Raw genomic sequence first — 26,688 nt, forward strand, 5'->3', positions numbered from 1 at the left:
GGTTTCTGCTTGGGAACTTGGACCAGAGGCTGCCTTGGCCCAGATTCCCACTCCTGGGGGTACCTGGGGCACAGAGGCTGCCAAGGAACCTGGGACCTGAAGGGCCATTTGAGGGCAAGGACAACAGCTAGTTATCCCTCAATACATACACACACCCTGGCACTATGTAAACTGGGGAGGGGAAGAACATTCCAGCAAGGACAGCTCATGTCATTCAGCAGCTCAGAAGATCTGGGGCTAGGAGTCAGCTATTCATTTATCACTTGAAAAAATCAAGCAACTTTTCCTTGCAGTAAACTTTTCTTCAGTTAGTGAGAGAAAAAAATTTAGAAGGTAAAATTAACAATTTGTCAAGTTATCTTATTTCTCACATTATCTCTCAACTGTCTTTTCAAACATCTATTTCTGCTGTCATCCTCATCATTATGCACAGTCACTGCCTTTAAATAACTGGATGTGTTTGTCCATTCATTCTTTCAGCCATTCACTAAAACCAGGTGGCCACCGCCTGTGTGTGATGGGAACTTGGGACAAAAACAGACAAACCAAAACACAAAAATAAAAAGTCAGACAGTGTCTCTGCCCTGGACAAGTCTATAGCTGGAGGAAGGAGAAGGTATGATCTTCAGAAACACACTTGCCGCGGCCACAAGCAGACACACCCTAAATCATGGCCTGCTGCTTCTTAAACTGGAGCTTATTTATTTAATAGCACCTCAATGTCGTGTGGATGCACTGGTCCAGTGGCCACTGTCCTCTGCACCCCCAACTCCCCATCAAAGGGAGATGGGGGATGGGGAGGTTTGAATCAGAACTGGTGTGTCTCTGCCTGGGCAACAGAGAGAGCCACTTGAAAAGGTGGCTGTGTGTATATGAATATGTGTGTGTGTGAAAACATGTATGCATATATTTGTGTTATGTATGTGTAGATGTATGAGAGTGTGGTTTTTTACGTGTGACTGTGTACATGTGTATGCATGTATGTGTGCTATGTATATAAAGGTGTGCATGTATTTTGTGTGTGTGTGGTATATGTATGTATGTGTATTGTGTGTGTGTGTACACCTGTGTAAGATGTGATGCCAAGTCTTGGGACAAGCAGGGGGAGCTGAGAGCTAAATGCTTCTTAGTCCCACAGCACAAAATTGCAGTCAGAAGTGGGGCTGGGGGCATTGTGGCCAATAGTCAAGACTGGAGCCACACTGACAGGAGCAACATTTCCCAGGGGAGCTCTGAAAATGGGATTCCTTCTCACTGTGCAGTGTCCCTGATAGCTGAGATCAGCTCTTGGCTCTCTTGGAGGGCGTGGGGATGGCTGAGCCTGAGCTGTCTGCATTCTGTAGGGCACAGCAGGGAACCTGGGCTGGAAACCCTGGCTGAGACAGGCTGCCCATTCCAAAGGCATGACGAAGTCACTCCCATGCGTGGGGCCATGAACCCAGGGCAAGAAGGGAGGGTTCCGAAAGCATTGCAGGCCTCAAAAGGTTTGCACCCAGTGGGGCAAAGGAACCCTGGGGCTGCTGGGACCTCCAACTTTGCTCCTCCTTCGTTGGGATACTATCTGAAACTGCCTGGCTCCTAGTCAATAAAGTGAACACAAGAACAACTGCCATAATGCTGGGTGGAGTGAGAGGGAGCACCTAAAATTCAGTGTTATAAAATATAGGGTCAAGTTATGAGGAAATAACTGAGTAGTCAGGGGTGGCTTGTGCAGCCAACAGACAAGTTGAACCTGGCTCAAATGTATGCAGGGTGCATTCCTGCTGCGGGGAGAGGTTAACATTTCCCCACCCTGGAAGGTGCGTGGGATGGCTGGTCTGGGAGGAGCAGGAAGCTTAGCTTGTCAAGAGGCTGCCATGAGGCTACCATGATTATCTATGACATAGGCGTCCCAGAGTCACCCCAAAGCCTTTGTGTATGACACTAACATTCAATTTCCTATTTGCTCAGATGTCACCCTGTGAGAGGCAAGAAAAAGGAATACACATTTTGACAGAGACCAGTTTCCCTCTGGGAGACTGTCCAGATGGGACCTTCTGGTCTCTGGGGTTACCTCATGATATGAGCACCCAGTATTATGGAGCAGTCCTGGGTTCACACTTGGTGACCCTGGTCAGGTGAGGTGACAGTGGGAAGGCCTATGTGAGTTATTTGTGGTGTCCCCTGTGCATCTCCTTCGAAGTCAAGGGCTATTTGCCTTTGTAGCCTGTCATGGAACTGGGGAGCCCATAGCATAGCTGGGGTGTGTGAGGTAGTGAGGGGAAAAGACCCCTCCATAACATGGGGACTATGGGCCCCTCTACAAGAGTGACCTGAGGATGAATGTGGCAGTGCATGTGACACGTTGGGCAAATGGCTTGGCACATAGGACATGCTCAGGACGCAGAATACCTGGGCAATTTGGCAGGCTTATTTCTCGAGCTGAGCCGTGGCCTCACCTAAACTTAATCAGCCTGCTGAGCCATCATAATAGTAGAGCTGCTTATATCAGTGGCACAAAAACATGACTTCCTGCTACCCTTTGTGAAGAAGGAGGAAGAGTTTGAGAATGCTCATGATCCTAAATTTCAGGTGTGTTTTAGAATAATTTTGACATTATTTACTCCTTTCCTAATAATCTTACAATCTTAAGACTTTAAGCAATTCCAATATGGGAGTTGTAGTTATAGGACATTGAGTTTGGTCGTTATGGGAGTTTTGCATTAACTAAGTGATACATTTATTAATAAGATACAGCTGCCTTGAGTAAAAATCACAGGATTTCTCCCCAAGGCTCCCATTAGAGTTGGTTGTTCTCCTTTGTCATGAGATTACTTCAAGCATCTATACCCTAAGGTGGTGTAAAATTTCAACCTGCATTGCTTCTGGATGACTTAAACACCTCAAAGTCCATCAGCAGGAAATCAAGGGCACAGTCAAATTATGAAAATCTGTGGAGAGTTCAATGAAGTAACAGTTTAGAAAGGTTTGGGCTGGGTGTCAGGAGATCACAAGGGAGCGAGGGGACTAAATATCTTGAATCCACTCTCCCTCACCTATTTCCTGCTGAGTTTCCCCATTGGCTGAACCCACCTGGGCACCAGAGGGCAAGAGAGCCCTTGGTCTGTTCATCTGGATAGTTCTTGGGCAGAAAACAGGGGAGAACATCATTTGATAGGGGAAGGAGTGTTTACCAGTTTCAGATATGTACATGTGGGATAGAGAATTGAATGAGCTGGGGTATGAAAAATATAAGGGATGACTCCTAAAGAAAAACAAAAACACACAAAAAACAAAAAACCCATGTTTCATGCTGGGCAGATCTATGCGCACCTAGCCTAACTCAGACTTAGGCTAACAATTGGCCTCCAGGGACTCAGTAAGAAGGGGATAACCATGCAGGCACATGGTTGAGCTGGCTTTCTCTGGGGCAAGAAGTGAAACTGTGATGTCTTCCCCAACACCCTCATTAGGGCTGGGCTCTGTGACTGAGAGAGTTTCCATCTTGCCCATTCTCTGTGCCCAAAATACTCACGGTCCTTTTTGACTCCTGATTGCCAAGACCTGGTGTGACCCAATGCTGAGCCAGCCCAGGTCACAACAACACTAAAAAAGATCAAGAAGGCAATAGGAAAAGGACAGAAAGGGAAGAGAAACCAAATACCCCAGACACCTCAGCCAAGTCAGTCCCACAAGTACACACAAATAGTCATTCAAGGATATGTACATGAAACAACAAGAATCAGAAAAATAAGGAACTGGAAAACAGGGAGATGAGATGAAGAGACTTCATGGATTTTGATGATAAACGTATATTTTAATAACTGTTGATAGCTTGGGTTTAGGCCATCAGAATAAATGCTCACTGCCTTTTAAAATACTGACCAACTCTCCAACAATAAAAATGACTTTTCTTTGGGAGGTTGAGGTGGGAGGATTGCTTGAGAACAGGAGTTTGAGACTAGTCTGGGCAACATAGCAACACCCCATGTCTACAACAAAATTTTAAAAAGAAAAGAAAATGGCTTTCAACCTCTATATTTATTCTTGAAATCAAGGCATATTTTGTTAGTGAGTTCTAAAGACGGTTTTAATAGTATGTGATAAAGCAAATCAAAGTGTGGGGTTTTTTTTTTGAAATTTATTCATGTAGGAGTAATTCTGCCTGGGGGCAGTTAATATTCACTTGGAAATATATCTGAATTGGACCCTGGTGAATTTCCAGGCCAAAGGAACAGCATGAGGCCTGGAGCGTGGAATAGCATGTGGTAGTGGGGGCTCAGCCAAGACAGCAGTGAGTCCAAACCTGGGCCCAGAGGAAGCATGGGCAGTGCCAAGGCTGGAAAGATGAGCCTCATAAAGTGTGAACATGGTATTTGCTTTCTCTGCCTCATGGCAGAGTATAATGAAATGGAAGTAAAAATGCTTTGGATATTAGGAGACACTGACTTTTGTCATATACGCTTTTAGAATTTTCATTGAAAAATCAGGTCAGTCATTTTGCCATTAAGAAAGTCAAGTAATGTTTAAGAGATACGCAGACCTGACATATAACATGGGCAATACCTTAGGAGAGCAAGTCGTATATGAAAAGACATTCTCCCTGGTATTTGCTTTCCAGTGGAGCTGCTGCAGAATAAGCAGGCATCAGGAAATTGCATCGGGAATTCCTATGCAACGTGCTATAAGGCTGCTCTTACGGCAGTCAACCGCATATCAGGTGCTCTGAGGCAATATGAGAAAAGCAGCTTATAATCTAGTTAGAAAAACATTCAAGAACCAATGAGAAAATAGCATAAGGTAGTGCTTAACAAGGGGCTCAGTGGTGTAGTTCTGGCTGTCAGGGTGACAGAAATTTGGAGAAAGGTCTGTGAGGTGTTGACAGAGTCTCAGGGAAGTTAGATGGATGCCAGCTGGGCCTGGTAGGGTGGAGCAAAACTGAAAAGTGCAAAAGAGGGAATATGCTGTTTGAGGGGTGGAGACCATGAGTGGCAGAGGAAGGGGTGAGAACCAACTGTGCTGAGGGCTCCTGCCTGCCCAAGGGTCCTGAGTGAGGGGGCTGAAAACATCACTAAGTCATCCAGAGTAGTACTCATTCTCAGGGGCTGCTGGTTTCTGAAAGATTTGGGTTAAATGTGAACTCAGCCCACCACTAGAACATTATTCAGATGCCAGCTTCATTTTCTTTGTGAGCTAACAGTGGTGATTAAAAATAATGACACTAAATACTGTTGGTAAGGATGTTGATGCTGACAACAGCAATTGGAATTGTCAGTTGTTGACATTTCCTGGATTATTATAGTTATTTTAAAATAACAACCAGAAAGCCTCTAAACAGCCATAGATATCTGCACTGGAAAATTCAACCAAACACTTATGGAAGAAATGATACATAATACATAAGTCTTCCAGAAAATCAAAGAGGAGGGAATACTTTTCAACTCAGTCTATGGGGACAGCATTACCTTAAAACCAAAAGCAGACACAAAGACATGACAAGGAAAGAAACTACAGACCAACATCTCTCATGAACATGGATGCAAAAAGTTATGACAAAATTGTAGCAAATTAAATCCAATGTTACTACAAAGGTAATATATTATAATCAAGTGAGATTTAACCCAGGAATTCAGGGTTGGTTTAACATTCAAAAACCAATCTAATTTGCCATATTAACAGAATGAAAAGGAAAAAGTATATGATATCCTTACTAGATGCAGAATAAGCATTTGAAGAAATCCAACCTCCATTCCTTATTTAAGACTTTCAGCAAACTAGGAACTTCCTCACTTCATAAAGAACACCTACAGAACACCTGCAGCTAACATCATACTAAAAGGTCAAAGATGAATGCTTTCCCTCTAAGACTGGGAGGGAGATAGGGATGTCTGTGCTCATGGCTTCTATTCAGCATTGTACTCAAGAGTCTGGCCAGTGCAGTGAGCAAGAAAGAAGGAGCAGGGCTTTGACTGGCTCAGGCCTGGCACTGAGAAAAGGGGAGAGGTCTTCCAGGAATGCCTCTGATGTTCTCCAGCACACGACGGGACATCAGATACATTGCTGATGCAAACCAGCGGGGTCACTATGTAGCTGTGTGACTTTAAAACATCCTTTAATCTCTTGGAATCTGTTTCCTAAGTGATGGAGTGAGCATAATAGTAGCTCACTGGCAGATTTGTTGTGACGCTTAAATGGAGTAAGATTGGGTCAAAGTGCTTTCAAACTGGAAAGGACTATTCCAGTGTTTGGATTTGTTACAGTCATACTGAGTGACCAGGGGAGCAATGGGATCCACTGGGTATGTAACAGGGGAGGTGTGAGGATTTGGGATTTGAAGATCAAGTTCTAGACTAGGTGTTCAAAGAGGGGCTGGGGGTCAGGCTGGAGATGGGGACTGACATCTGCTAAACTGTAGCAGGACCCTGGAGCATGCTGTGCAGGCAGCCAGCTTGGGTTGAGTCTCTTCTTCCCTCAGGTGGGGCAAAGGCATGCTGGTTAGCAAAAGGAAGGGGCATGGGACATGAGAATCCTGGATCAGATCTGACAGTAGGTGTACCTTCCTTACTGTTCTGTTCTCTCTCTGTTGGCTTTTACAAGCTGTTTCCATCCTAAAGACTTCTCCTGGCTCAGAGGAAAGTGATCTAACAAAATAACTCAAAGTGGGACACCAGGGATTGACGATTAAACACTCAACCTCTCTGTGGGAGCATCTGCCTTTTAAGAGGCCTCAGGGTCAAGGCCGTGCCTACAGTGGCTCTCCAGGAGTTTGGAGAGGTGCTGGGGCTCCTATATATAAGGTATTTTTGGTCTTATTCTTCTGTACAGAGTCCCCTCCTCCTATACTGAGTTAATTGCCCTATAGCAGGGGTTAGGGGAAGTGGAAGAAAAGCCCTCATGACAGAAGGAGGCTTAGGAGGAAGGACCATATAAGCATGAGGTGAGGCTGGGGAGAGTAAGGGCAGATAGAGTAGTTTCATAATCCACCCATAGCTGGCTTCAGGAAGAGCACCCAGTGATACAAAAGCCAGCTCATCTGGCCAGCCCCACAGGAATGGCCAGGAGGGTTAAGGGCTAAGGAGGACGACACCAGTGTTTGTGATGTGTGTGCATTTGTTAGTGGGTGGCTGGACTTCTGGACGGGTGGGAGGAAGCAGATTTCCTTTGCTCTTAGAATGAGTACCTGGTGAGGTCTTTGCTTGAAGGATAGAGTGAAAGCATTCAAATATTTAATTGAGGAATCATGAACCATTATGTTCCGGGACTTGGAACAAGCCCTTGCCCTGCAGATGGCTGCTTCGGATAATGGGAAACTATAGTGGCTTGTTCTGGACACCTCTTGGTTTGACAAGTCCTCCCACATATCTTGCATGGTTTTGAGAAGTTGTGTCACTTCTGGACACATGACAATTGTGTACTTTGGCGGCAGGATGGGTTGAAGTTGTGGATCCTGGGAGCTTTAACTATAGAAAACAATAAGGAACAAAATAGTGTTCTGATGTTCTTTAGTTGTACTTTTTTAAAAACTCCAGGAAGGGTGAACAACTGGCAATCACTTTAGCTCTTGGTATCATCAGTAGCCATAGCCCTAGCAGTCCAATATCTGAATCCATCTTTGGGTTTGGAGACTTCAAGGTTCTAAAAAGCAAAAAATGTAAGATAGAAATTTTCCAAGTCTCTCTTGCTGTGAGAGCCTGAGCACAGGCTACAGGCTCCACCCACCTACCCAGTGGACCACCTCAAATTTCATGCAGGAGAGCTCTGTGAGAAGGAGGCAGGCACAGGCAGCAGCATCCCACCTGCCTTACCCAGGCATGAAGGAGAAGGTGCATGTCATCCATGGTGGTTGTAGCACTGCCTCTGCCACCAGCTCTTTCACACTCTGACCATCCTGCCAGCTCAGTCTTACTGTCCAGAACAAAACGACTCCACTCTGAGACCAAGAACTCTTCTTGCAGATTTCTCTTTTTCTTTCCCACCCTTGTTTCCAAAGCCCTTCAGGTCGTTAATGTCCCTGCACCAATTAGATCTCTGCACTTGAAGCAGTACATCTATGTCAAATGTGTATATGTCTGTTGTTTAGTGTCCACCCAGAGCTGTCCTGGGCCTGTCACAGGGAGACACTAGAAAGTATGTGACAAAGGAAGCACTTGCCGTGAAAATCACAAAAAGAGCCAACACTTTCATAGATGAAAGTGGTCTTATAGATCATCACTGCTTTACAAGTAATAACTTCCTGGTCCAGAACAATTGCATCCTTCTCTTGAGGTTTTACCTGAGTGTGATTTCTGTTATAACCCAACAGAAGGTTACCTATGTATGCTAAAAGATATGTATGCACAATGTTCAAAGCAGCTTCATTCAAAAGAGCCAGAAGACCCTGGAAACAACCTAAACGTCCAGCAGAAGAATGGTTACACTGTGGCTTGTTCTCACAATGGAGAACCATACAGCCAAGACAAGGAAGTACTGCTACATGCTGCAAAAGGAATCTCATCTAAGACAGACACACAAGAATACATACAGTACACGACTGATTACATGTCTATAAATCTCAGGACTAATCTCTGGTGGTAGAAGCCAGGAAAGTGGTAGCCTTGGGGTATGGTAGTCTTTTGGGATTGGCAATGGGCACGAAGCAGGGGCTTTTAGGTGCTGATAATGCTCTGTTTCTTAAGCTGGATTACCAAGTGTGTTTACTTTGTAAAAATTCACGTGGCTGTCCCCTTATGACTTGTGCACTTTTTTTGTGTTATGCTTTAATAAAATGTTTACTTAAAAAATGTCTGACAGCTCAGATAAACAAAATTGGTTAGCTCATTTTAGAGATAAGGAAACTGAAGTCAAAAAAAGGTTACAAAAATTACCAAAAAGGCCATTAATCAGATCAGCTAAACTAAATTTTCCAAAGTCCACACACTGAAGCACATGCCTCTGGTCTTGGGACACCCACCCTGTCCCCACCAATACCTCACTCGTGGGTTTCTGTGATTATTTTAGACATATTGACATATTTCTAACACCTGTGGTGGTTGGTCACTTCAGTCCACAACATATTAAAAACAGAAAATCTGTTACATGTATGGGTGTGATGTGGGAGATGTCTGAAGTCAGCCCTTTAATGGCAGAAATGAAATCAGAAGGCAAAAGCTCAAACTGCATACTAGTGCAGGGCCATTTAACATAGGGAGAAATGCCTTATCCACCTGCTCGAGAGGTCTCTTGCATTACAACAGAGCACAAAAATTGATGTTCAGTTCACACTGACGATCCCCAATCCTTACAAAAAGTTCAGATCCTCAGTGCAAGTAGACGGAGAATGAACTAGAACTTTTCAAGAAGCACTTCACAATAGCGTCAGGGAATTGCAAAAGTGAATATGGGGTAAGGCAAGGGGCCAGAAGCCACTTTACACACAAGTCCAGGGATTGAGATCGAAAGAGCCAAGGCAGGTGTTGAGCCAGGCTGGGACTCCCAGATCCCTGAGAGAACTGGGATGGAGGGTAGGGTGGCTAGACTGGGTCAGAACCCAGTCAACATTCAGGAGCCTCAATGTGAGAGATGAAAGGAGAGATAAACAGATAGGTCACAGGGCATCCTAAGTAGTTTGAGTCTTTCTCTATAGAATGAATGATTTTCTAAAAAACTGTGAGCACATTTCATCTCTTGTTCTTCCAAACAATGGCCATCTTCTTTCGACAAAGTGAGGGATGGGGACTGTCCCACTATCCTTTGGGTTCTCTCCAGTGCCATGCCAAGGAAGAAGACCGCTGACAGCCCTGCCTCTCATGGGTCCTTTGCCCAGAATGGGTCTCCCTCCTGTGGCCACACCCTCTTCTGGCCCTGCCCCTGTTCCCAGGGCTAGGTCACACCTGGGAGCTGGACTGGTTAGCTCACCTACTTTGGGGCAGCAGCAGCAGCAATGTCTAGAGAGGGGTGCATATCCCCTCAATTTCTCAGTCTTTGGGGATTTCTTGGTGAACTTAGACAATGAACATCTCTAAGCTTCCATGTTGTCTCTGTTTTATTCCATCAGTGAATGTGCCCAAAGCTTGTGGATTGATCTTCTCTGATACTATCTTAATGTACAACTGACAGAAGCAAGGTGTCACATGTGAATAAAAACAAACAAAACAAGCAACACAGCAGCGGGGTTAGGAACCGTGATGCTGGGGAAAGGAATCAAAGCAGGCTGACAATTTAAGAAGGCAGGTGTTGTCACAGCCTGGGGATTAGCAAATTTGAGGTTTTGAGAGAGAAAACAGGGGAAACAGTATCAGAGATGGGAGAATTATAGTAATTATAATTGTTTTCTTTTTCTATGGCATGCACAAACAGTAAGTGTTAAAACAATAATTCACTTTAAATAATGGGGTGGGACCTCTGGTAAGAGAGGAGGAGACGACCAGTGCCTAGAAGGGGATTCACAAAGGTGGGCAACAAAAGAGAGAAAAGTACCATCCTGGGAGCAGAATTCTGCCTTTCACAATGGAAGGCAAGCACCCCACTATTTGGAAAGTTCTGTGTCAGCCTTTCTGGGCCACATTTGTAATGTTAAATTGGTGTTTACTTAACAAGCATGGATTTAAGAAGTAATTCTAGTAAGCAAAATGGCCCTTAACCCTATTTTCTCTCCTTCAGACTTTGCACAGCAGTATTATCTGTTGAGGTCAAACTTCAGAGAGCAGACTGGATGAGTGTGGATGCACCAAGTATGTCTTCCTACTGTATAAGACCTGCAGTGCCCAACTCGAGGGTTGCCATATATACACACAGTAACCACAATAAAGGGTGCTTCTGGACTTCAGCTGTGCCCAACCTGTCCAAGCAGATGTGCCACTCGGCACTGCCATGAGGTTTCTCACAGGTCCCTTCTCAGCTCTCTCTCTAATGGTATCTTTAAAGGGTGGCTTTTCCAAATCTTCCTACGACCCTTCCCAAGCCTCTACCACTCTCCCTTTACCTTGCAGGGGTTGCTACCTGTTACTGAGAAAACCCAGGCTTAGAGATGGAAATCACATCAACTTTCTGCCATCTCAACTGGATCTCCTCCTGGACCTGCCTTCCCCTCTCTTACTCCAGTTGTAAAGGAGGCTGGAGCTCCATGCAACTGGCTTCTGCTCCTCATCTGATGTCTTCCTACTTAACACTCTGAGCACAGGATGCAGGTGACGCACAGTGTGGGAAGAAGGCCCTCTTCTGGCTCTACCTTTCCACACTGAGCAGAGTGAATAGGGACATAGGGAAATGTGTCGACCCAAAGTCCATGGCTCCCTCCTTTTAGAACATGCTCTGGGCCGGTCGCGGTGGCTCAAGCCTGTAATCCCAGCACTTTGGGAGGCCGAGACGGGTGGATCACGAGGTCAGGAGATCCAGACCATCCTGGCTAACACAGTGAAACCCCGTCTCTACTAAAAAATACAAAAAACTAGCCGGGTGAGGTGGCGGGCGCCTGTAGTCCCAGCTACTTGGGAGGCTGAGGCAAAAGAATGGCGTGAACCTGGGAGGCGGAGCTTGCAGTGAGCTGAGATCCGGCCACTGCACTCCAGCCTGGGCGACAGAGCAAGACTCCATCTCAAAAAAAAAAAAAAAAAAAACATGCTCTGGTGCTTGGGACCCCAGAACCTCACACTCAGTCGGCCCTGTGCCCCCTGGGAAGGCCCCTGTGGACCTTGTCCTTGGGTTTGATGTATATCCCCAAAGGCTTGAGGGGTGGTCAAGAGGTTTCCACAGGTGTACACACATTTCCTCCAGATGCCCTGAGGAGTAGGCGGGGAAAGGGAGGGCTCAGGGCTGGAACAGCTCTTCCCACCCTACCGTATTCTGAGCAGAACTCCAAGAAATCTGAGCATTCTAAGTTCAACTCTGGCCTTCTGAGTTATAAAGATACATTTGCCAAGATAGAAGGGTAGAACATATTTTATTTTACATGTTATTAGCTTGCTTTGTACACTTAAATATCAAGGCATATGGTAGGTAGGCCTCCATTTGTATTCTTGCCCTGAACCCTGGAAATGTCATGGTCAGGCCTATTTTCAACCACTCTTTCCAGCTTTTAAATATTTCCATGCGGCTGTCAGGCAAGACAGAGCAGGCAATGAAGTGAGCAAAGGCCTCTTCCCAGAATCCACTGGCCCGAGCTCTCTTCTGCTCTCTCTATTAATACTGATTGTTCACAATGAGGCACTTAGCAGACTGCCACCAAGGGACTGCAATACTCTGAAAACAGCAACAAAGAAGAAGCTGTGTCTGCCCCAGTGAGCCTATAACCCACAAACACTTACAAAACTATATACTTTGGTCTGCGATGGAGAAAATACAGGCGACTTTGGGAAGTTCCTCAGAGATGGTGTTCCAGGAATGAGCGCTGCTCTCACACTCTTGAGAGGACTGCCACTGGTCTCTGAGGATTCCATCAGCTTCTCACTGCAATGGGTTTGTTTTCAACTGCACATCCCCAGAGCTCAGGGTAGGCAGTGCACACTGAGCTGCCTCTTTCAGTATCTGGGAGTTGGGGGATTTTGAGGATCTTGATTGCAATGGCTTCAAGGTTTCTTCCCTTCATCAAGGAGTCCCATATCAACTGGAACAGCCATTTTTCATACAGTGAGCATGACTAGCACACTTCACACAAGGTGTCAAGAGATGAGCAGTGTGTCTTCCATGCAGTAGCAGCATGATCCCAAATGTCTACCGTGTTTGCTAAGATTCTTGAGAGACAGTAAATTAGGCACTCTGTGTTTCAAGTCATACATGGTAGCTTAGCAGGCATGTTACTCATTCTTAATCATTGTCTTAACTGGGATCAAGACTGGCTGCGGCTGCGGCTGTGGCTGCAACTGCAGCTGCTTAACTGGTACACCCCAGTCAGGGCATCAATATCCCAGAGAAAGCCCTGGCAGCCTTTGCCAAAGGAAGTATGGCATTGGTGAGGGACACAGAAGCTGCAAGTACTGAGAAGGAAGGTGAAGAGTAAGAGCAAGGGAGGCCTCACACTACAGCAGGGGTGGGTCACACTCTGCAAGTTTTCAGGAACAACTGGGGAGGGAACTTAGGGGAGCCTTAGGCCCTGTCTCAACACATAAGCTAGCAGAATGTTGGGTCATCAGCATTAATTTATCTTTACCAATGGACAAGGAAACCCATGAGTTACACATGCAGCAAGTGTATGGGATCCTGGTATGTGCCAACACTGGGAATTAACTGGCACTACCATGGTGGGCGTGGGGCAGGTCTCTCAAGCCGATGTCCTCCAGCATTTCTCCCACTCTCCTTGTTGCTGTCATCCGTTGATGCTCTGCCACTCAATCCCTGATGACTCTGGCAACTGCCCACAGGAAGCTTAAGTCCAGCTGAGAAGACAAATAGAAAATCTTTCCTCCCCTACTAGACTGAGGGCTCCATGAAACAGGGATTATTCTATTTTGTTTGCTCTTGTCTCCATCCTCTTAAATTAGCACATAAAAGACACTTAATAAACCAGGGCATGGCAAGTGCCTCTAGTCCCAGCCACTTGGAGGCTGAGGTGGGAAGATCCCTTGAACCCAGGAGTTTTAGTTAAGCCTGGGCTACATAGAAAGATCCTCCAAAAAAAGGTGATCAATAGGGATTAAATAACTGAGAGAGACTGATGGGAACGTAGAACCAGACCAGAGGAGAGGGAACACTGAAAATACAGCATGTCAGCCAAGATAGGAAGGGTGTGTGGAATGTAGTGAGACCAGAGGAGGGTGAGGTTGGGAGAAAAGCAGCTTCCAGGCAGGAGGAGCAGTGTGTCAAGGCCTGAGGGAGGAGGGGCACAGCTGGTTGTTGGAACTAACAAAGGTGAAAACTGAGCAGGAATGCAGGGACCTGGGACAGAGGCAAGCTGGAGAGATGGCAGGTCTCTAAGGACCTGTGGAACCACCTTATGGACAATAGGCTTCATTCTAGGGACCATGGGAAGCCACTGGATGGTTTCAAGCACGGGGTGTGATCTGAAAAATGCACATTTGTATCTTCAAAGAAATCATCTGGAATCGCATGTTGGAACTGGGTTGCAGGGACCAAAGGTGGAGGCAAAAAGAGAACACATAAGGCCACTTTGCAAGTCCAGAGACAGATGGTGGCTGGAATATGGTTATGGTGTGGAGTGGAGGAAGGGGAGGAGTCAAGGATGACTCCCAAGTTTTGGTCTGAAGAACTGGTGGCTATTCGTGGCATTTGCCGAGACAGGAAACACTGAAGGAGGAACCTGTTTTAGAGGAGCAGAGAGGATGATGAATTCTGTTTTTGCCATGTGGAGTGAAAGATGCATGTTAGCATCTGAGTTTACACTAGGGAAAGAAATTTTATATCCGGGTATGCTTTTTTTTTTGACAGAGTCTCCCTTTGTCGCCCAGGCTGGAGTTCAGTGGTGCAAGCTTGGCTCACTGCAACCTCCACCTCCCAGGTTCAAGCGATTCTTGTGCCTCAGTCTCCCGAGTAGCTGGGGCTACAGGCGGGCACCACCATGTTTGGCTAATTTTTGTATTTTTTTTAGTAGAGACGGGGTGTCACCTATATTGGCCAGACTGGTCTCGAACTCCTGACCTCAAGTGATGCACCCACCTCGGCCTCCCAAAGTGTTGGGATTACAGACATGAGCCACGGTACCTGGCCTTGGGTATGCATCTTTGGAGAAAGAGCCAGATAAGGGATGCAAATCTGAAAGTGGTCTGCATTTAGATGGTAACTGAATCCCCAAGAATTGGTGCAATGGCTGGGGAGAGTATTGACTGAGAAGGGCAGAGGGCCTTGAACCAAGCACCAAGGAACTCTCAATATGGAAGGATTCTGCGGAAAAGCCTGGTTTCAAACCTGGCTGATAGCTAGAATCACTTGGGAAACTTTTAAAACGTGAATCTGCAGGAGCATGTGACTATATATTTTGAAAAACCTGTAGTAGCATTAGAGACCATTTGGTAAGAGAAGACTAGCTAGAAAAGAGGGAAACGAAAAGATGGTGATGTTTTAGATACCAAGGGAAGAATTTCAGAAAGAAAGGAATCAGACAAGATCAGGACTGAATTTAGTAACAGGAAACCAGATGGCGGTGCATCCACTTGTCTGACTTTTTAAAAGTAGGGAGTTGGTGTTTGAACTCAATAAGGGATGACAGGAAGCAGCCCAGCAGGTCCCCCTGTGCTCACGTGCACAGCGTGAGGACAGGGAAGAGGAAGGGGAAGGAAGGTGTCAGATGGCAGAAAGCTTTTCATTGGAAGTAGCATCCGAACTGAGGCAAAATGGATGGTAATCAGGCAAGAAGCTAAGCATTCCTAGGAAAGGAAGTACAGAAACGAAAATATGCCAAGCTAAGAAAATATGTACACTCCAGGAAACAGAGTTAGTCCTTGGCTGGAACACAAGGAATTAAGTGTTGGGAACCAAGCAACAGAATGGGGCACAGCCCAGTTTTTGTTGTTGTTGTTTTGAGGCGGAGTCTTGCTCTGTCGCGAGACTGAAGTGCAGTGGCACGATCTCTGCTCACTGCAAATCTCCCGGGTTCAAGGGATTCTCCTACCTCAGTCTCCTGAGTAGCTGTGATTACAGGCGCGTGCCACCATACCCAGCTAATTTTTGTATTTTTTAGTAGAGACGGGGTTTCACCATGTTGGACAGGATGGCCTTGATCTCCTGACCTTGTGATCTGCCCACCTCGGCCTCTCAAAGTGTTGGGATTACAGGCGTGAGCCACCGTGCCCCGCCCAGAGCCCACTTATTAAGGACCTTGTTAAGGACAAGCTAAAACGTTCTTACCCTGAAGGTTTAAAAAAAAAAATAATTTTTTTTCCCTGAAGGTAAAAGGGCCCCAAAGAATGTAAGAAAGTCAGTGGTATGATTATATTTGTAATTTAGAAAGCCCATTCTGGCAGCCAGTGTGAAGGAGGGTCTGGGATCAGGAATGGATTAGGGGAAGATGGCAGCCGAAACTTCCACCTGGAGGCTGTTGCTGAGATGCAGACATGGGACACAGATTCACCAGGGCAGGAGCAGTGAAGGAGAGAAGCGCGCTGAGGAGGTGAGGAATGGGAGGAGGTGGGACATTAGTTTGCTTAGGTGACTGGCTTGTTGGAGGTGAGTCCTTGAGTTAAGGAATGAGGAAAAGACTAGCTTTAGATGAGGATAAGGATGGAGATGGGGTGTGGAAAAGAACATTTCAACACTGGTAGTCTTATTCCTTTCTCCAAAGGAGAAAATATGTCAGTAACAGTATCGCTAGTTTCCCTAACTGCTCCTTCTCTCTCACCTCTAAGTCACTGGGCAGCCTGTTTACTTCAAATATCAAGACTAATATAGATCCGCTTCCTATATTCAAACATAGTAGCTTCCACCAATCACTGCAGGGAGTTAGTTCATTCGTTAATTACATCATTAAAAATACTTATAATGCACCAATGACTTGCAAGGTACTGTGACTGGGGGAAACTGATAAGTGAACAAGACATAACTAACCCTTCCCTCATAGATTACATTCTAGCAGGAGCCAAAAAAGATATTAATCATCGGATTATAAACCATTTAGTTATATAATGTCGCAAAGGTTCTGTAAAAATATAGGGTAGAATGAGGCAAAGAACAAGGCGGGTACGGGGACCGAGGTTCCTAAACAGGTTTTAGTAGATCTGTGACCTCCCTGAAATCTGTAAGATTTTGTCTGTGTCTGTATACATTTAACGGGGTGGTGGGGAAGTGGGGATGGGGGGCGGGGGGAGTAAGCAGAGATTCCATGCTCAGGAGTCTGTGAATCCTAAGAGATTAAGAACCGGCCGGGCGTGGTGGTTTATGCCTGTAATCCCAGCACTCTGGGAGGCCGAAGCGGGCGGATCACCTGAGGTCGGGAGTTCGAGACTAGCCTGACCAATATGGAGAAACCCCTTCTCTACTAAAAATACAAAATTAGCTGGGCGTGGTGGCACATGCCTGTCATCCCAGCTACTCAGGAGGCTGAGGCAGGAGAATCGCTTGAACCTGGGAGGCGGAGGTTGCGGTGAGCTGAGATCGCGCCATTGTACTCCAACCTGGGCAACAAGAGCAAATTCCGTCTCAAATAAAAGAAAAAAAAAAGAGAGAGAGAGAGAGCGAGATTAAGGACCACTTTACCCTTCAAGTCCATCTGGGCACTATTTATATACAAACCTTTTCCGCGGGGGAAGGCAGGGAGGGATACAGGGGGAAGCCAGTAGCTTGGCGGTCTACTGAGAATGACCCCAGCTTTACGCTTACAAACATCGACAGTAATCACTCTTCTATGTGAGAAAAGGCAACACACTCATTAATTTTTAAAAACGTTGTTACTTAAAAAGATTGGGAGATTTTCTATTCCTCTATCAATGGAGATTTCCTGGCACGTGCCCCACCCAAGGCCCACGCCCAGAGCGCTAGAGTGGCAGGACAACAACCGCTGACATCTTCCCGTCCCGACGCCACAGGCTGCTCCGAGCTCCGCCTTTTAGATTGCACCCAGAGAAGCCAGCGACAGCTTTGAGTCCAGGCCGGGTTTTCAAGCATCAAGACGGAAGTAACAGCGGAAAGGAAGTTCCAGGGCCCGCGCTGGGAAAGAGGTGGGGGGAACTGGGGCAGACCCAGGGTGCGATGGCGGCGCAAATTCCAATTGTGGCCACCACTTCCACTCCGGGAATAGTCCGGAACAGCAAGAAGAGGCCGGCCAGCCCGTCCCACAATGGCAGCAGCGGCGGGGCCTATGGCGCCAGTAAGAAGAAAAAAGTGTCTGGCTCCAGCTTTGCGCAGGTACGCAGTGGTGCTCCCAGCCTGCGCGTGCGCGTCGCGGAACGGGACGGGGCGAGGCGGGACGGAGCCGAGCCAGGGCGCGTGCGCAGTGTGGGGCGCTGCGCGTGCGGTCTCCGGTGTGGTTGAAAGATGCGAGCCAGTGGAGTGAAGGACTACTGTTTCCCTTCGTTTGTACACATGGGCTTACAACGCCTTGTGTTGTAAGGAGAGAAGAGGAAGTAGGGAGGTTATTACTGACTTAGTAGTAATAGAAGGACTGCCTCTTCCCCTCGAGGTCGCCTTTAGCTTGAGGTTCAGGACTTCTGAGTGTCAGTCGTTCGGAAATGTGTGTGTCTTCCCCTCGTCCATTCTGCAGACATCTACCCAGTGTCTTTGAGGTGCATAGCGCCCTAATGTCCTGCATGGATGAATACAATATGTATTGATAAGTATGCTTTCTCTCATCCTCAGAAAAGTGCTTTTTTGACCCTGGGTTTCCCAATCCTAAAGCGAGTTTGGTCTTAACTCATGGGCTTGTTAAGATTATGAAGTAATGAGTGTAAAGCACTGAGCTCAGCGCCAGGCTCAGACTCCAGGGCCTCTGAGCAGTCTAGGCTCCGTAATTCCAGCAATGAATTTTCAGTAGGGAGTGGCTTGATTAGTGTTTTCTCTGGCTCCTGCATTTTATTCAAAGCGAAAAAGCAGAGATAGAGTGTATTACTTTGTGCTCCTCAGCATATGGTGTGACACCGTTCACCCAGCCAGTCAGTGGCTGTCCTAGAAATCTTGTTCCTTCTTCTGTAGGTGATTGGTAGTGCTTTTCTTCTTTAACCTTTTAATATTAAAAGCTTTGCTGTAGTAAGATTTACACACAGTACAATGCACAAATCTTCAAGAATACTGGCTGAACCACAGATCTTTAGGAATCCTGGCTCACACCTGTATCCCAGCACTTTGACAGGCCAAGGCGAGAGGATTGCTTGAGGCCAGGAGTTCGAGACCCGCTCCCCAACCCCCATCCAAATTTACAAATTAGCTGGGCATGATGGTGCACGCCTTCAGTCCCAACTACAAGGGGATCACTTAAGCCCAAGATTTCAAGGTTACAGCAAGCTATGATCATGCCATTGCAGTCCAGCCTGGGCAACACAGTGAGATCCTATCGCAAAAAAAAAAAAAGGTACAGATCCAGTGCCCTTTTACATTTGTATACACCTGTGGCCACTGCCTGGATCAAGATAGCATTTCTAAGAGCGGGTGACCTTTTCCTGTGAGTGCTGTCTTCCCTCCCTAACAGAGGTACCCACTATTTGGCCGCCCTTCACAATAGACTGACTTTGGGTTGGAGCATAATGTAAATGGAATAATACAGGACAATAGGGAACATACTCTTTTGCGTCTGTCTAGGTTCCTTTTTGAGACAATGTTTTTGAGAGTCATTCATTCAGTACATCTGTTGCATTGTATAAACATACACCTGATGAATATTTGAATGTTTACAGTTTTTGGCTTTGCACAGAAGCTGGTCTGAACATTCTTGTACAAGTCTTTATGTAGATAGATGCTTTCATTTCTCTTGAGAAGTAGTGGAATTGCTGAGTCAGAAGGTAGGCACACATTTAACTCAGAAACTGTTAAACAGTATTTCTGAAAGTAGTTGCACTGTTTTTGCATTCTTACCAGCAAAGTATGAGAGTGCCAGTTGCTCGAAATCCTCAACAATACAGAGCATTGTCAGTCTTTCATTGTCGGTCTTTAACTTTTAGCCATTTTGTTGAGTGTGTAGTAGTATCTCCTTGTTTTAATTTTTTCTGATGGCTATTGATATCAATCACTTTTCATAAACTTATTTGGCATTCCAAATCTTTTGTGGAGTGCCTAATTATTTTTTCTAATTGTCTTTTTTTTTTTTTTAATTATATTGATGTGTAGAAGAAGTTCATTACATTCACTTTCTTGACTAGACTCCTTTGCCAGATGTATGCATTGTGAGTAATTGCTCCCAGTCTGCGACTGGTGTGTTTTGATAACCAGTTGTGCCAGGACCAAGGAATGTCACTAGGACATATGGGGAGGAATAATTGTTTCGACCCCAAAGGGAGCATTGATCAACTTCCACTACCATAAGCTTCTGAGAGTGATCAAATGCCTTCAGGAGACTGAAAATTCCCAGTAATCCAATATGGTGGAAATCGTAACTCTCTATTCCCTGTGGGCCTTTTTTTGTATCCAAGCAGCAGCCTCTGGAGAAGTTGGAAAGGGCAGAGCATTTCCTGAAATAGTGCCTTCTTTTGTCCTGACTCTCCTTTTCCCAACTGATATTTAACTAAAGGAGACAAGGTCTTCTTCTGTCACCCAGGCTGGAGGACAGTGGCACAGTCATGGCTCACTGCAGTCTCGACCTCCCTGGCTTAATGGATCCTCCTAACTCAGCCTCCCAAGTAGCTGGGATGACAGGTGCATGCCACCATGCCCGGTTAATTTTTTTGTATTTTTGGTAGAGGTGGAATTTCACCACGTAACCCAAGCTGGTCTCAAACTCCTGGGCTCAAGCAGTCTGCCCACCTTGGCCTCCCAAAGTGTTGGGATTACAGGCGTGAGCCACCGTGCCCAGTTGTCTTAGATTTTTGCTTTGCTGTGATCCTTTCATTCTAGTTCCCTTTCCACAGTGTATAGGAAATAAGCAGGCATAAGCACAGTGCCCCTGAGGGTTGCCGGGAATCTTCTTGAGGTCACCCTCATCTGTGTCACTTGCTCAGCATTTCTGTTCTGTTTCAGTTCAGTTCATGTAGCAGTAATTTATTGTACTGTGTTTCTGTTCCATCCCCAGCAGTATGCTTAAGACATTTCAAAGGATTTTTGCTTGTCCCCACACTACCAAAAACATCCCAGGAGAGAATGACGTACATACATTGTATTTAGTTTTCTACTGCTGCCATTACAAATTGCCACACATTTAGTGGCTTAAATAACACCCATTTAGTAGCTCATGGTTCTGTAGATCAGAAGTCCTGACACAATGCGACTGGGTTGACTCTCTGCTCCAGGTATCACAATGCTGAAATCAAGGTGCCGGCCGAGTGTCTGAAGGCTCTGGGGAGAAATTTGCATGCAGGTGAATTCAGGTTGTTGGCAGAATTCTGTCCTTTTGAAGCGGGCGGCAGGATTGCGGGGCCCCTGTCTTCTTGCTGGCTGTCAGGTGCTGCCCATGTTCCCTGCCACATGGCCTTTTCCATTTTCAGAACCAGCTATGGAGAATCTCCCTTGTGTCCAGTTCTTCTCATGCTTCAGATATTTCCGACTTCTCTTATTGCTGACCCCTGGACTCAGATTTAAAAGATTTATGTGATTAGGCAGACCTACTTGGATAATCACCTTTTTAAAAAGTCAACTGATCTGAGACCTTAATTGCATCTGCAAAAGCCCTTTGTAGCTGAACCTAGATTAATATTTGCTTGAATAACTGGTAGAAGTTGTGTGCACACCAGGGGCAGGTTACTTGCAAGGTGGCAGGGGTGTACTGGAATTCTACCTATCACACAAATGAAACCATTAGGAAGATACAGTAATGTCTAACCTTGAGCCAAAGCTAATTATAGGTAATTATAGGTGTTGGTGCCCTATTGTGGTGAGACACAGGAGGATGATTCATCAGTGCTGGTGATGGTACTCAAAGGAGAGGTAGGGAGGCAGAGGGACTTGAAGTTGGCTTGGAGAGGTTTGCTGGGGAAGGCATTCCAGGCTCAGAGCTGTGCACATTGTAAGATTAACCCGGGTTGCCCAAGGTTTCATTAGTGGGGAAGTGAGTGTTTTTCTATAAATGATTGTATTTCTTGAGTTAAAAGAGATTTTATAGGTCTTTCATCACCTAAATTTCCCTACGTCAATAATTTTAGCTATTTTGATTCTTAAGTAAAAGCAAAGTATGTAAAACTTTAATGGAATTTTAAAATTTACAAAGCACATTTACATGTAGGACATTAGAGTGCTTTTTGAGATTGTTAAAGATAACTTGAATTATCATGAATTCTTAAGGTGGGTTTAACTTTCCTGAAATGTGCTTGCTGTTTCTAAAGTAAAATTGAGTGCTTAGTTGAAATTTAAAGAAGTTTAGAAATTTAGATGCTTAGAAGTCCTGAGGAGTTGAAGGGAATATTTTTCATCTAAAAGTATTCTGAGGAAAGCATTTATAGAAGCCTTCTTTACATCAGTGTTAGGAAATACATTAAATAATTTAGTAGTACAAAAACAACTTTGTTTTATCATTTCATCAAGATGGCTCTCTTTAGTTCAGCAGAAATTACTACTAATGTTCATGCTTGCTAAGGGGTGGTACAAATCATCTTAGAATCACAATTCTGTGGATTTATATTTTCAGCATAACAGTTGTTGATTAATAATGTTATAAAAGTGCAGTCTTCCTTTCACTCTGGTTGTTACTTTGAAGGGATTAATGTTGGTGGGTTGGGGAATAGATAACTGTGTTAAAGTGAAAGGAATAAGGATAAATAATAGTAATTAATATTTATCAAGCATTTACTACGTGCCAGGCACTGTTCTAAGTACTTTCTAAGTACGATGCCATTTAATCCTCCAAAAGACCCTCTGTGAATTGATCACTTAATTTTACAGATAAAAATGCCAAGGGCATAGAGAGGCTGTGAAAGTTGCCCAGGGTCACACAGTGGTAGTGTCGGGATTTGAACCCACGCATGCTGTCCAGAGTCTACATTATTTTTTCTTAACTGCCTCTCTTGATATCACTTTGTTACTTTGTATATTAGAAGATTATTAATTAGATCTCTGGTATAACCAAATTCATGGTGCAGATAAATGCTTTTGGGAACAGTTTTACTGGATCGATATAGGGCAATTTAGGCTTTTCAAATGTGTATTAAAGTTGATAAAATGTACTGAGAAATCTAATTAACCTATAGACTGAGAGTTACTTAATAGCCTTTTCATTTGTGAAGCAGCTAATAAAACATCTAAAATGCAGAGGTAGTAGTTGCATCTTTAGAAGGATAGTGCAGATGATAAGAGAATCTTCTAAAATTGGAGGGCAGCCAGAGAATGCTGGACTGATTTGGTTTATTCATTGAAAAAACACTCATCCTACTATTCAACTTCTGTAAAACACAAAAGCAAAAATCCAACAAATCCTGATAATTTTAAGTCTTAAAAGTTATTCTTTTCTATTTTAAAATTACCTTTTTTTTTCATTTTACAGTTGACCGAAAAGTCACCCAGTCTGTTTCCCCAACAACTATTATAATTTGTATTTTCTATATGTAGATACAGTTTTTCATCATTGTATTTGGTATATAGCATTACGTGCCCCATTTTTCACTTAGCATTATTTTGTGAACATTTCTGTACGTTGATAGTCTTCTCAATTAGACTTTTAAAAGTCAAATAGTCTTTTATGACTGTTGCCTGCATTATATTCCAAGGAATTAACCGCTCGTATTTAATTGACTTTATTATTGGATATTTAGGTTGCATTTTGAATTTTTGCTGTTTTAAGTAACTCTATAGTAACCTTGCAGTTTTAGACCAGGGTCAGCTATTTGCATCTATAATTCTATGACACAGATATAACTTGACAAATAAGACAAAGGATATTTTTCTCCTTTCTTTATAACCACAGACAGAATGCCCACATTATCCTTTAGTCTGAGTCAGAGTCAAGCACACTACTGCCTGGAGAGATGAAGCCATTGATTTGGGGTCTTCAGTTGGGCAGAGCAGAGCAGGGTGAGACCCAGGCCTTGTGAACTCCAGACTGTTAGCCATAGGCATGTGTTTCCTGAGTAGCAGGCTGGGTTTCTCTTCCCTGAGACTTACATCAGCTCTGTTAGTGCTGCAAAGAGGGGGCACCCCTTAGTGCTAGGCGTTCCTTCCTCTCCTCTTAGGGTGTTCATATCTTGGGGCGGGACAGTTCATCTTGTAAAGTCCTTAGTGATAATAGTGCTTTAGTAGCATGGAAATGATGCTTCATTTTAATTTTATCTTATTGCATCCAAGCCTCACAGACTTGATCTTCCCTTTGACTAAAGGTCTCTCTCCCTCTCATCCTGTTGTTAGTAGACACAGGAGTCTCAGCTTGGCTAAGCTGAGCAGAAGTGAAGAGTAAGGGTATAGTATTGTGGGGGTTGGGGAGAGGAAAGTGAAGCATAAAACCAGCTCTGGCTTGGGGCAGGGGTATCTCTGGTTAGAGAAGGAAGGGAGCCTGCCACAATCTCAGAAGCAAGAGGCAGCACGGGTATGATGTGGCTCAGTTCATGCCAGAGTGGCCTCCTTTCTCTGCCCTGTCTTTAGCCTGACGTCCCAGTAGGGGTCTGGCAGAGGATGGAGTGAGCAAGCCATCAGGAGGGGTCCCTTTCAAAAACCAGTGCTTCCTTGTGTCATTTTCATCCCCTTCTTGACTCTTCTCTAGCTTGCTGCCTGGAATGGCTGACTTAGACCTCTGGTCTTCTCTTCATACCACCCTCTCCTTACTCTCAGCAGATGTGCTTGTCTGCCTGAATCTGACGAGGGCGCCTGTCTGGCATTTTTCTCCCCCGTCTCCCTGGGGCCTTGGAACTAAATGCCTATGTCAGAAGAAACCCCTGTATTGCTTTCCTTTCACTGGGCACACAGCACCTTTGAGCTTCCTCACTGGGATTGGGGAAGTGGAATAAACAGAAAGGGAGAAATGTAGTATTTGGCCAGGCGCAGTGGCTGACACCTGGAATCCCAGCACTTTGGGAGGCTCAGGTGGGCAGACCACTTGAGTCCAGGAGTTCGAGATCAGTATGGGCAACATGGTGAAACCCTGTCTCTACAAAAATACAAAAGTTAGCTGGGCACAGTAGTGCGTACCTGTAGTCCCAGCTACTCCTGAATGGTGGCTGAGGTGAGAAGATGGCTTGAGCCCAGGGAGGTTGAGGCTGCAGTGATCTGTGATCATGCCACTGCACTGCAGCCTAGGTGACAGAGCGAGACCCTATCTCAACAACAACAACAACAAAATAATAATAAAAAAAGAAATGCCGTTTTTTAGCATCTCTGGAGTGGAAGAAAAAGCTAACTCCGCTGCCTGAGGATAGGACCCTGGGAGCTGGCAGATCTGTGGATGGTTCTGTAATCACTGTTGGAAGCTTGGGGGACTGCATTTTCCCCTTCCCTTTAGTGTGTCCTTTTTGCTCTTTAACAGTTCAGATTGTTTTTTTCCTCCCTGATGGCCACAGTATTATATCAGTAGTTATATTCTTTATGAGAAACTCAAACTATAAAGTTAAAACTTAAAGCATATCTGGCCCCAGGAAATCTCTTTCATAGCCTGCTTACCCTGAACTAGACCTGAGTTGTCCCTAGTGGTAGCTTCTTTTTTTTTTTTTTTTTTTTTTTTTACTTTTGACGTGGTGCTTACGGGTAGCTCCCTTGCTCATTTTATTTAGGCCACTCGTAGGCCCAGTCACCTGACAGTCCAGAGCATTGAGTAGTCCTGTGGCACACTCTGTGAATGGTTAGATGATTGGGAGAATGGTTGCTTTCCTTCTGCTAATGCTGGCGGGTCTCCTTGAAACAGCTCACCCCACGTACCTTCCAGTGGGCCTGGGCTTTCTCCTTTGCCTTTGCACCACCACCTCCTGAAAGAGCAGATCACTTGTCACCCTTCCTGCCCTGCATGCCAGCTCCACCTTCGTTCTCAGGAACCAGGAGTCATGACCTCTGGCTCATTCACAGCTGGGTGTGCCCCTTGGGGAGGCTTCACTTGGTCACTGTATTTTTTTTTTTTTAATCCTCTAAATATTTCAGTGTGAATTTCTTAAAACCAAAGTCATTCTCTTACATAAGGACAGCTAGGAAAGACTGCATATGGGGGAAGGATGAAGTGAGGGGCAGTCCAGACAGAAGAGGGGTGTGAACAGAGGAGGGCCCAGGTGCCCACGTGAAGAGGCCCTGGAGAGGAGTGTGGGAAAGTAGTGAGGAGAGATCGTTCCGAATTTTATCAAATTCAGGGAGTTAACTGATGCAACACTGGTATTGAATACACAGATTTTATTCTTGTCCCTTATCTGGTTCAGAATCCAATCCAGGATCACACGTTGTATTTAGCTGTATATCTTTTTAGTCTCCTTTAATCAGAACACTTCCATAGTCTTTTTATCTTTTACGACTGATATGGTTTGCCTATGCCCCCACCCAAATCTCATCTTGAATTGTAGCTCCCATAATTTCCATGTGTTGTGGGAGGAACCCGGTAGGATATAATTGAATCTTGGGGCAGTTTCTCCCATAGTGTTCTCATGGTAGTGAATAATTCTCACATCTGATGGTTTTGTAATGGGAAACCCCTTTCACTTGGTTCTCATTCTCTCTCTTGCCTGCTGCCATGTAAGCCGTGCCTTTCGCCTTCCACCATGATTGTGAGGCCTCCCCAGCCACGTGGAACTGTGAGTCCATTAAATCTCTTTTTCTTTATAATTTACCCAGTCTTGGGTATGTCTGTATCAGCAGCATGAAAATGGACTAATACAATAAATTGGTACTGGTAGAGTGGGTTGCTGCTTTATAAAGATACCCCAGAATGTGGAAGCAACTTTGGAACTGGGTAACAGGCAGAGGTTGGAATAGTTTGGAGGGCTCAGAAGAAGACAGGAAAATGTGAGAAAGTTTGGAACCTCCTAGAGACTTGATGAATGACTTTGACCAAAATGCTGATAATGATATGAACAATGAAATCCAGGCTGAGGTGGTCTCAGATAGAGATGAGGAATTTGTTGGGAACTGGAGTAAAGGTGGCTGTTGCTATGTTTTAGCAAAGAGGCTGACAGCATTTTGCCCCTACTCTAGAGGTCTGTGGAACTTTGAATTTGAGGGAGATGATTTAGGGTATCTGGCAGAAGAAATTTCTAAGCAGCAAAGCATTCAAGAGGTGACTTGGGTGCTGTTAAAAAGCATTCCATTTTAAAAGGG

General features: G+C 45.1%; 1 protein-coding gene across 2 annotated transcripts in view; it reads left to right on the forward strand.

The window, feature by feature from the left end:
* Nucleotides 1-17,458: 17,458 nt before the first annotated feature.
* Nucleotides 17,459-26,688, forward strand: part of INO80C (INO80 complex subunit C) — a 29,436-nt gene continuing 20,206 nt past the window's right edge. Inside the window, exons 1-2 of one of the 2 annotated variants that reach the window (XM_017874013.1) lie at nt 17,459-17,745; nt 26,112-26,165. In XM_017874013.1, coding sequence (XP_017729502.1) covers nt 17,590-17,745; nt 26,112-26,165 — 210 coding nt within the window. In that variant the 5' untranslated portion in view covers nt 17,459-17,589. The remainder of the gene's footprint in view (nt 17,746-26,111; nt 26,166-26,688) is intronic. The other variant, XM_017874012.1, reaches the window with a different exon arrangement.

Source organism: Rhinopithecus bieti, unplaced genomic scaffold (genome assembly GCF_001698545.2).
Source record: "Rhinopithecus bieti isolate Rb0 unplaced genomic scaffold, ASM169854v2 scaffold_5260, whole genome shotgun sequence".
In the NCBI taxonomy this organism is placed as follows: Eukaryota; Metazoa; Chordata; class Mammalia; order Primates; family Cercopithecidae; genus Rhinopithecus; species Rhinopithecus bieti.